The 11112-nt window shown below is 33.2% G+C and overlaps 2 protein-coding genes across 2 annotated transcripts; both read left to right on the top strand.

Moving 5' to 3' along the window:
• The first annotated feature begins 3308 nt into the window (after positions 1–3308).
• On the top strand, positions 3309–4118 carry LOC136979845 (putative fatty acid elongase 3). Its single transcript, XM_067275869.1, has one exon. It carries the CDS (start codon positions 3309–3311, stop codon positions 4116–4118), a length of 810 nt encoding a protein of 269 aa, XP_067131970.1.
• Positions 4119–10026: 5908 nt separating this feature from the next.
• LOC136979844 (very long chain fatty acid elongase 6-like) lies at positions 10027–10836 on the top strand. The gene has a single exon (XM_067275868.1). The coding sequence runs from the start codon at positions 10027–10029 to the stop codon at positions 10834–10836; it is 810 nt and encodes a 269-aa protein (XP_067131969.1).
• Positions 10837–11112: the final 276 nt, after the last annotated feature.

Here is an 11112-nt window from a genome sequence, read left to right as displayed (position 1 = left end):
AAAATATTTTATATTTAAATTTCCTGGTATGTTTGGAGGAAATGTTAAAATTTGTCTCCATTAAAAATTATTATCTCATATCAGCTATAAATGTCACTCTATATATTTTATTATACTCCTACTTATTTTAATTACGTTTTATCAAAAACACTTCTATGAAATTCAAATTAATATAGGCCTAATGTTATCGAAATTTTATTCTTAAATTTCTTAGAATATTGATTTTTTAAGATCTTCCTCTAGTTTATTTCGCAGAAAATATAAATAAAAATATCTAAATACGTAAATTACATACTGGAAATTCGTTATTTAAATGTTATACAGGGATACGTTGGATAATTATCATTTGGAGTACTATAGTGAAAAGTATGGTAATCGCCCGAAAATTTTCATATTTTTGATGTTTTGACACGTCATAAATTAAAAATTAAAAACAAATTCCATCAATGAGTTGTGTAACTTTTCTGGAGAAAAACACTAAAGTAATGCATAAAATTAAAATTGTCTGTGGCATCATCTGCTATGAGATTTTGTTAAAAATAGCTTTTATGTTATTAATTATTATAAAATGGTAAAAAGCTTAATTCTAACGGTCCAGATGAGTTTTACAAAAAAAGAAAGGAAAAAAAAGTTATAAATGCTGATAAGAAGTAAAACCTTAACATCGTAATAACCATATAAAAAATTTTTGGGCCAATTCAATGCTTTTTCTATTTATCACCAGAGACCAACAATACACAACATGAAAATAAAACATAAATCTTCTTTAAAATGACCGACAAAATATCATTAAAAATACATACCGGTACATGTAAAACGCTTAAATTAGATAAATTTTAAAATATAGTTTGTCTCTAACGTTTGATTCATCGTATACAATTTTAAAAGTAAAAACAATGCGTTGCTATAATTAGCGCATATTATTTTGTAAACGATTGTGTGATTAATTAAGTATATTTTATGAGTATAATATATGACTCCTATAGTGATAAGGCTTGATAATGATCCCCGATATCCCATATTGTCAGATCCCAGACAGAATTCGAACTTTTATGTTTCGAATGTTGAAAAACTGGCGAGTTAGTTAAGCTTTTATCTTCCAGAATTAATCAAAGCAAGACTTGAAGTCTAGCTTAAACAATAAAAGTCCCTTCCAATAAACGGAAAACAAAGGATTTGAATCGCGAGGAGAATATCAAAGTCGAAGGAATTTTAGATGAACGGGAATCGGGTTTAGTCACGAAATTGACCTCTCCCGTGCCCCGAAAGATTTCGAATTGTCTCCAGGTGATGAGGGGAGACCAATCGGAAGGCGGAATCGAAGGGAGAAACTTATAAAAACGCGCGTTTCAAAGACTCCACGTTTTTTGTTCTTTGCTCCAAACTTTTTGTTTTCTCATAAAAATCTGCTGTTCGACCTTTTCTCTATCTCCGAGAGACGTTCGATTTTCCGGAATTGTTCATGCTCTTCAAAATACATTCCTGCGACAAGGACTATCCTTTTCCAAGCTCCAGGGTGCCAGGGGCCGACGAATCTGCCGATCGTAACCGAGGAACCAGGAAGACACTCTTGGGAATTTTTGTGATTTTACTGGACTTTATCCTTGTAAATCTGTGTCCACAGAGACGTAGAAACATTTGCAAGAAAACCTTTAAACATTTTTATTAAATGGGTAAAGATGGTAAACTTGTCTCAGTGCTAATTTCATGCCCATATACGATTGTATCGACCCCTCAACCGTCCTGACAATCCCGCACAATCGGCAAGCCTTACAATATGGCTCCCAATACAGTATGTTAACAATCAGAAATTCTAGAACAGCAAATCTACTAGAACAGTGTTACAATACTGTGGTTATCACTATTTTATAGTTAATATCACCATTATGTTAAGAAGGCCTAAGTTTGGTTACGTTTGTAAGAAAACCTATCTACAAATTTTTAAGAAATAGATTTATTATAAATGAATTTCTTTACATTTTATCTAAATGCGAATTAATGTTTCCTCGTTCGCTAGTAAATTTGTGGTTTAGTTGAAATACCGTTTAAAATTGGAGATCATTAGCTTTCAGTTGCCTGTTTAAATGGCAATTGTGAGGTTGCAGACGATGTCCGTAAATCACGAAATTCTTCCATTTAAATTACAACAATAGATCATATAGAAAAAAGAGAGAGAGAAAAAGAAAAAAACTCTTGATCTAGACATCGCGACGCAAAATGGAAACAACGAGTGTCGGAACACGTGTCGGAACAGGTTCCGGAACACGTGCCGAAACACGCGTTCAAAACGATCCATCTATGTCAAATGGAAGAGTCGAACTCTGACACGAAAGTCCATAAATAAATGGAATTATGACATAAATCGCAATTAACGGGCTAAATTATGAGTTCGAGTCATGTAAATCTGTCAACAGTCTCCGAACACAATGGTCAAAAAGACGCCAGATGGACACTCCGAATCGACCTTTCCCAGGACCCGGGTCGTCCCGAGTTTCGCCTAGAAACAAAGGGGAGACCAATCGGAAAACGGAAAAGGGATGATGGGCCAATTGGAAATTAGAATAGTGAGCGAAGAACTATAAAAACCCGGGATCCCGAAGGTGGAAAGAGTCTCCTCCACATCCCGCAAAGAGCCGTGATCTGTGTCGTGTTGTGTCGCCGCCAACGACGTACGACGCCTCAGCACCTCTGCGAGCATCGGTCCAGCGATCTCATCTCGTCCGCCCCGGGGCTTCGACGGAAGGGAAATCCTCGCCACTCCGAAAGACTGTAGAGAAGTGGACTGTCTATTGTGGATGTAAGCATATATGTTCTCCAATAAACGGGTTTCCTTATGTAAAACACTTGTCATCATTTGCCTCCTCCGCCACTCCCACATACAAACGTCCCTTAGGTTCATCCTGACACAGGGATTCACTTATCCCCACCTGTCGGCGGCCTTACACAACTTACGCTTACAATTTTCGTGTATAACACTACATAACAGCCAAAAAACTTCAAAAATATTACGCATGTGTAAGTAGCTGAGATCTATTAAAAAAATAGTACAAGCATAGGGTGTGGAAGAGTCTCAGTTTGGCCTTTGTGGTATATACGAATAAAGCGTAAAGTTAAGCAAATCGATAAAATACTTTTGACCTTAAATTTGGAATATTTCTTAAAAATTTATGAATTTGTTATAATTTATTGTCAGATAAAATATTATTTTTATTATTTATTTATTTATTTTTAAACGAATACACTAAAATAATATTTTTGTGTATTTTATATATTATAACACAGCTTTCTTTCCAGAACACAAACACAAGATGAAATCATTCAACTTAAGCGAACCGCTTCCAGCTCCTTTTCAATTCGAAACTATTATCGATAAAGAAGATGTGAAACGATTCTATCGGAATTATTGGCATTATTCAGTCTACATTGCCACCGTCTACTTGATAACCATCTACTTTCTTCGAGAATATATGAAGACCAGACCTGCCTTCGAACTCAAACGTGCATCTTTCGTTTGGAATGGGATCCTTGCGCTATATAGTATCATCACGACTATGAGAGGATTTCCAGCATTCCTGTTTGCATTTAGTCATTACCCGTTTTATCATATCGTTTGTGATAAGATGCTTACGGAACAATCTTCACCGTTAATATTTTGGGGTACATTATTTCTGTTTTCAAAAGTATGGGAATTAGGAGATACTGTTCTAATTGTACTGAGAAAAAGGAATCTAATGTTTCTGCATTGGTATCATCATGTGGCAACTTTAATCGGAATGTGGCACGCTGCATATAGGGAAGCATCTTTCGGAACTTTACTGAGTTATACAAATGTTTTCGTGCATTCTTTTATGTACAGCTATTTTGCTCTAAAATCAGTCGACGTGAAGATTCCTGTTAAATTCGCCATGTTCATCACGGCCATTCAAACATTACAGATGCTATTCGGTGTTCTTCTTTCATTCTGGGTATATTGGCTTCACTTAAATAATTATGAATGTGACACTCCTAAAGATGTTCTCAAAACCGGTTTCGTGATATATTCATCATATTTATTCTTATTTAGTTACCTGTTTTATAATTCTTACATTAAATCTCGTTCAAAAAAGAAACATGAATAAGCATGATGCTTTAATCATAATTGTAAATAATATCTTTATCTGTTTAAAATGAAAAATGAGTAAATGATATATACCAATTGTTTTCGTAAAGATATTTTAAAAATTAGATAGATATAACTGTTAAAGTTCATATTTAATGTTAGATTTTTGTAGATTAAATGTCAATGAAAGACATTTAATCTACAAAAAGTAGAAATTATACTGTATATCTTATTCCAGTTTATTGTCTTTCAAAAAATTTAAATATGAAGTATTTCAAATGTGTTTTTCTTGTTTTTATGCAGCGATAATTTTTGACTCTGTCCTGTGCACCCTTTTTGCCCTCTCTTTTGCAAGCTCATCGTGGATTTTGCGAAGCCGACATGGCCGAAACCATATGAGGTATGGGGAGAATCCGGCGGGATCACATCAAGAAAATTCCTAAGTTTTTCGACCAATCCAGATTTGATCCCGGACTCCCACAGCGATAGGATGCAACCTTTGCAGCTCGGCCATCTGGACATTATTTCAACTAAGCAATAGTTATTTTGTGGGTTTAAGAGCAAAAATCAATATTATATTAGATCGAACTTCAGCAATTGACTTTTTCTGAATAAGAATATTATATTAAAAAAATTAAAAAAGACACAGTCGTTTCGGAAAAAAAATTTCTTCTAGACGATCACCATTTTTTATTCTTGTTCTAGAACAAACTTCTTAGATGACCAGACCTTCCTTTTTAGGCTACTTAGCCATCTAATGTTAAAACGTTTCTAAATGGTGCCTTTCGAGTGGATATAAGACCCGAACTCCCGAAAGGATATGGATGTAAACCGGAAGACGTCGTAAGATCCCATTTCCAATTTTTAAGAATTTTTAAAAATTTTAATTAGACTAATTTTGTTTTTAAGGAACGTTTTAACATTAGATGGCTAAGTAGCCTAAAAAGGAAGGTCTGGTCATGTAAGAAGTTTGTTCTAGAACAAGAATAAAAAATGGTGATCGTTAGAAGAAAATTTTTTTCCGGAACGACTGTGTCTTTTTTAATTTTTTAAAAAGAATTTTAATATCCGACGAAACTTCGAAGAATATTATATTTACATTCAGTTGCAATTTTTATTGTGATTTGTATAATAATTATTTGTTTTTGTTTCTAATAAATAGAATCGATTGTCGGAATTATTCACTTAATATTACACTGAATAAATTCATTTCAATCGTAGTATAAAATATTAAAATTTAATGAAATTCGGTGACAAAGACATTTTATGTAATGTACGACACATTATAATTTTCGAAATAATACTTTTCGTTTAAGTATATCTCAATAAAATGATTTTTTCTTTTCTTTTTTTTTTGCAGAATAGTAGCTAGCTTAGCGATATCGCTGTGGCAAAATAAAACCGTTCACGAAATATAGTTTCTCACTTTCTCATTAGTTTTTTTTTTATCGCAGTACGATGTTTTTGCTTGGCCATTTGCTCCTTACTATATTTGATTTTCGGTGTTTGTACGATTCAAATGTGGCTTCATCAGCGTGTAGAGTGAAAAGAAAAATTATTGACGTTTTTATAAATAGTAAGTAATTAATTCAGTTACAATTTATCCTAATATATTATGGAATAATCGATTAAAAATATCATCGAAATAATCTCGGAATGTGAAGCGCGTGCGCCATCCTAGTAAACCATTGCATACATAATAGCTAGCAGTTTGCTGAATAATACATTTGCGTTTCATCTGAGACATTTCGAAAAGTTTACCGAGCCCAGTAAATAACCTTGCGGTTTTACTTTCCCTGCCTGATATATAAAAGAGGGAAAAATCGATCAAAAAATTACCCCCTCCCCATGATTTTTACATTTTTTTCACAAGGTGGATAAAGGCAAAACACTTGGTTTGGAAGATTGTATAGATTACCTTTAAAATGTGGATAAAGACAAAACACTTGGTTTGGAAGATTGTATAGATTACCCTATGGAATTTCGGGACTTTGAATATATATCTGAACTCAGGGAACTGAGACGAGTTCAACGATACTCTACTTTTGGACCGGACACAAAAAATAAGAAAGTTATCATATTTATAATTTTTTGCCTTTCACAAATCATTTTACGCCATTTTAGAGTTTTCCACTAGGTGGTGCTGCTTCTATACGTTTCTTTTTTTTTCTTTTGTTCAAGAACTACCGTGAATCAATAACTAGTGACGTTAAACATAACTGGGTGATCTGCCAGCAGCTCCTGTCCGGAAGGAGTCCCTTGAGAGCACGAACAGTCGAATGCCATCTAGTGGAAAACTCTAAAATGGCGTAGAATGCACTGTGAAAGGCAAGATATCGTAAATGTGATAACTTTCTTATTTTTCGTCTCCGGTTTAAAAGTAGGGTATCGTTAAACTCGTCTTCGTTCCCTGTCAGATATATATATTCAAAGTCGCGAAATTCCATAGGGAGTTATCTATACAACAGCTTTTGTTTTTTTCTGTATACTGTATATGCATGTTAAGTGTGGTTTACACTGGACGCTAAGGCCGCGAAAGCGAAAAGAACGAGCGAACAGAGCAAACGAAACGAATTTCGTTCATACTGCAAGCGATTTTAAGCATGATCGCGAGTTGTAGTTTCGTACTTTCCCCTCCCTTTTTTCCATTCATTTCCAAAATTCCTGCAAATATGGGAATTTCCCATGCAATTGGTGATATTGCTTGATAGTGACGTAGATGTAATGACATCTCAAAAATCATCCTGATAGGAGAACTACCGAAGAACACGAATATGCTTACACTTAATATATCCCCATCAAAAAATTAGGAGTGCGCTGCCATTGTTACATTAACGAAAGCTATCCACTATCGACAGTCCGACTATCGATCGTTACAATCGTGCAACATTACCAAGTGGTTCCGTTCCCTGAACACTGGGAGTTCGGTCGCGAGTTCGCGCCGCGCTCGGAAGGGCTGACTATGTGGAGTTTTCCGGCTTTTCTTTACATCTTAAATGCAGTGGCGTGCCGTCATTGGAAGCGATGGAAACGCCGCTTCCCTTGTATTTTCTAAAATATAAATTCATATTGGGCGATTATTTTCATATTTGAACATACTTTAAATTAATTAAAATTAATATTTCATTATAACCACATTTTGTATCTTATTACAAATTTCTATACTACATGTGAAAAAAGCGATAAAATTCCTATTGTATATTCGAATATCAGTGGCGAAATGGAAGCGCTGTATTGTCGAAACTGGGTCAGCTTCCAAGCAGCCAGATTATAGACATTTGCGCATGCGCTTTACAGAGCACCAACCTCACCCGGTTTACCTGATGGAAGCTACACACGTATAACGCTTCCAACGATTCTATCTCTTAGCCACTGGGTAGAGAGCTATCTGACTAACTTGTAAGTGAATTGTTTAAGATTTAAAAAGTAAAGAGTATTCAATGTTATTTTTATGTACGTTTCTTTGCAAAATTATATTTAATTATAATTTTCTTTTAATTATACTGTAATTATATTGACAGATTTTCAGACAAAATCTTTAGAATTTTTATCACTTTTAGATGTTAATAATTTTAATATTATGAAAAACAATTTTACCAAGCGTGTTTTAATTCTTTAAATTAAGTCAATTTTATGGAAAATTTTTTGATTTATCTAAATTACGTAGTGAATCGCAATATTTATATTCGTGTTCGGACTGTAACAAGTAATTCTTAGACATAAAAAGTATTATAATTAATGGCGATCCGAACAAAGACGTACTGAAAGAATTATATGATTTAATATCATTAATTTTTACGGTACCATCTACCGGTGGGTCTGCTGAGCGTAGTTTTTCGACCACGAAGCAAATTCATACATTGGCCAGGAACACTCGGTCAGAGGAAAAATTGTCGTCGCTAACGTTGCTTTCGATAGAAAAAGCTTTCAAATACGTTGATGGAGTCGACGACCAGTGACTTTTATGATAAAGTAATTAACGACTTTGCGGAAAAAATCGCCGAATAGAGTTAGTTTATAAAAAATTAAAAAAACAAGTTTTTCTATCATTGTTTGTATCATATCAATTTGTATTATGTATGTATTTTGTATTTTAGAACTAAAATACATAAATTGTTTATTTTTGTCATTTCCAGTATTTGTTTAAAACTTTTATGGAAATGTCATATACCGGACAGGTCTGACCCGTCACGAAAGACGCGAAAAAACGGTTAATTTAGAGAAAAATTTATTTATTAGTTTAAAAAAACATAGGGAAAAGTCGTTTGTAGTCGGACACCCATTGTTTATATCAAACTGCGAGGCGGAAACCATAAATCGCCTAAGGAAGTCGTCCTATGATCGGTGGACAGTGGCGTAGCGTGGAAATCAGCCGCCCGGGGCGGAGAAAAATTTTGCCGCTCCCTTATTTAGGTATCTCAATTTAAAAGACTAAAATATACAGTAATTCTAAAGAACATTTCGGCAAGAACAATCATTATTATTGTGTATTGTACAGGTTACAAATAAAAAAGTCATGTATATATGTTTTGCAATATGATAATCACACATTTTTATTACAAAAATTTTTACAAGATATTATTATTATTTATTGTGAAATTTTGCCGCCCCCTAAAAGTGTCGCCTGGGGCGGGCCGCCCCTGCCGCCCCCACTACGCTACGCCACTGTCCGTGGAAGATCGAATTCATATTCGATAACCATTGTAATGGTTATCTTCGATATAAACTACATTTTGTAGTTTTTATCTTCGATTACGTAGTTCTTTTAACGTAGTTTTTCGATAAAAACTACGTTATAAAAACTACATTTTGTCTGAAATAAGCAGTCGCATTCGTTTTGCCATGAATGTATGTCGGTTTTATAAGCCAGATGTATCTTTCTATTTTGTCTATTTAACATATAAAATAGAATCTCTGCCTGTCTGTTGTTAGTACATTCCTTATAACACTTCTAAACCCTTTAATCTGGTCAAAGAGGAAAAAGCGCTAACTTTTGCCTTAGTGTCTAATTTTTAGAGTAAAAGTTTTTCAGAGAAATCGGAAACCAAATATTAAAGACAGTGTGTATATCAAATTTGGTTATTAAATTCCTACTATTAGTTCACATTCTCCCTATGTATATATATATCTTGTTCAAATTTTCAATCGTTAATAAAATACTTTTTATTCATCCACTCAAGTTCATATACATTTTTTAGAACTTGTAGTGGATGACACTTGATGTTAACACTTTTATGTAGTTAAATAAAATGTTTATTAACATTTGTTAGCCGTCTCTTTGTTAGACCAGTATGAATTTAATAGATCGTGTACATTGATCTCATTACTTGATTACACAGTTTACGAGTTAACTGAAGTATGTTTCTGATAGAACTCGTAAAACACGAATCAACTGTGGTTGGCAATCGTAATCATCGAACTAACTATAAACTTTAACCGTAATTTAACAGTTGATTAATTTCTGAAATGTTTTTTCTAATATTTTCTATGACAAACGCTAATCTCAAATCCGTGTCTTAATTCATCAACTATTTTTTCTAATAGGTTTACTTTCACAAAGTGTGTTGTCTTTTCTGAAAACTCTTCTGGTAATAATTAGTACAATCTTTCCGAAAATGTTTAAATTCTGTTTAATAATTTGTGTGATATTTAAAAAATGTTTTTCGAAATTTTGAAAAATTTAAGCAGTTAAACTACTGCTTACAAACTACAGTCACTCCCTTAAATAGTGGACAGAACTGTAAATATGAAATCTTATACACTAAATTAAAGTTGTTATCAAAAAAGAATTAAATTGTTTATGGGTGATATAATCTTGTAGTTTCTACTATGTAATCTAGTTTCTAAATAATTTTAATCAACACAAATAAATTTAATGATATTCTGATATAGATTATTTTTTTCCAGAATAAAATAATAACTTCAATATGAAATTACTCAACATAAGCAAACCTGTTCTGGATCCTTATCCATTTGAAACTAATATAGATATAGAATTTATGAGAAGATTCCTTCGGAATTATTGGCATTATTCAGTCTACATTGCTACCATCTACCTGATAATCATCTACTTGCTTCGAGAATACATGAAATCCAGACCCGCCTTCAAACTCAAACGTGCTTCTTTCGTGTGGAATGGAATCCTCGCTCTATATAGTATTGTCTCGACTTTAAGAGGATTTCAAGAAATGGTTTTCTTGTTTCGCCATTATTCGTTCTATAATATCGTTTGCAATAAGTCGCTTACAGAACAAACACCGCAATTGATATTTTGGGGTACATTTTTTCTGTTTTCAAAGGTGTGGGAATTGGGAGATACTGTTCTGATTGTATTGAGAAAAAGAAATTTGATGTTTCTGCATTGGTATCACCATGTCGTAACTTTAATTGCAATGTGGTATGCAACATATAAGGAAGCGTCTTTCGGATTTCTACTCGGTTATACAAATGTTTTCGTGCATTTTTTTATGTACAGTTATTTTGCTCTAAAATCAATCGACATGAAGATTCCTGTTAAATATGCCATGTTCATCACGGCCATTCAAACTTTACAGATGTTATTCGGTGTTCTTGTTTCATTCTGGATATATTGGCTTCACTTAAATAATTATGAATGCCACACTCCTAAAGAGAGTCTGGAAATCGTTTTCGTGGTGTATTTATCATATTTGTTGTTATTTAGTTACCTGTTTTATAACTCTTACATCAAACCTCGTTGGTGTAAGAAATACGACTAAAAATAATGTCTTTCTTATGAATAACGTATGTATCTGAAATGAATAATGGCGTACGCCATTAGTTTCCTTAAAATTAATTATATTTTAAAAAATTTGACTAGTATATTGTTGAATTTTATATTGTAATGTCATGAACATTCTTTACATATCTAATTTAGGAAAGTTTATGTATAAACTGTACAGCTATATCTTATTCTAATTTATCTAGATTGATAAAAATGATGTAATAAACTGAAATATTCCAAATTTACTGAATTGAATAATATTTTTCTTTAC

The sequence above is a fragment of the Centruroides vittatus genome, unplaced genomic scaffold (assembly GCF_030686945.1).
Source record: "Centruroides vittatus isolate TY-2023 unplaced genomic scaffold, ASM3068694v2 contig_651, whole genome shotgun sequence".
Classification (NCBI taxonomy): domain Eukaryota; kingdom Metazoa; phylum Arthropoda; class Arachnida; order Scorpiones; family Buthidae; genus Centruroides; species Centruroides vittatus.
This window is presented reverse-complemented; position numbering and strand designations above follow the sequence as displayed.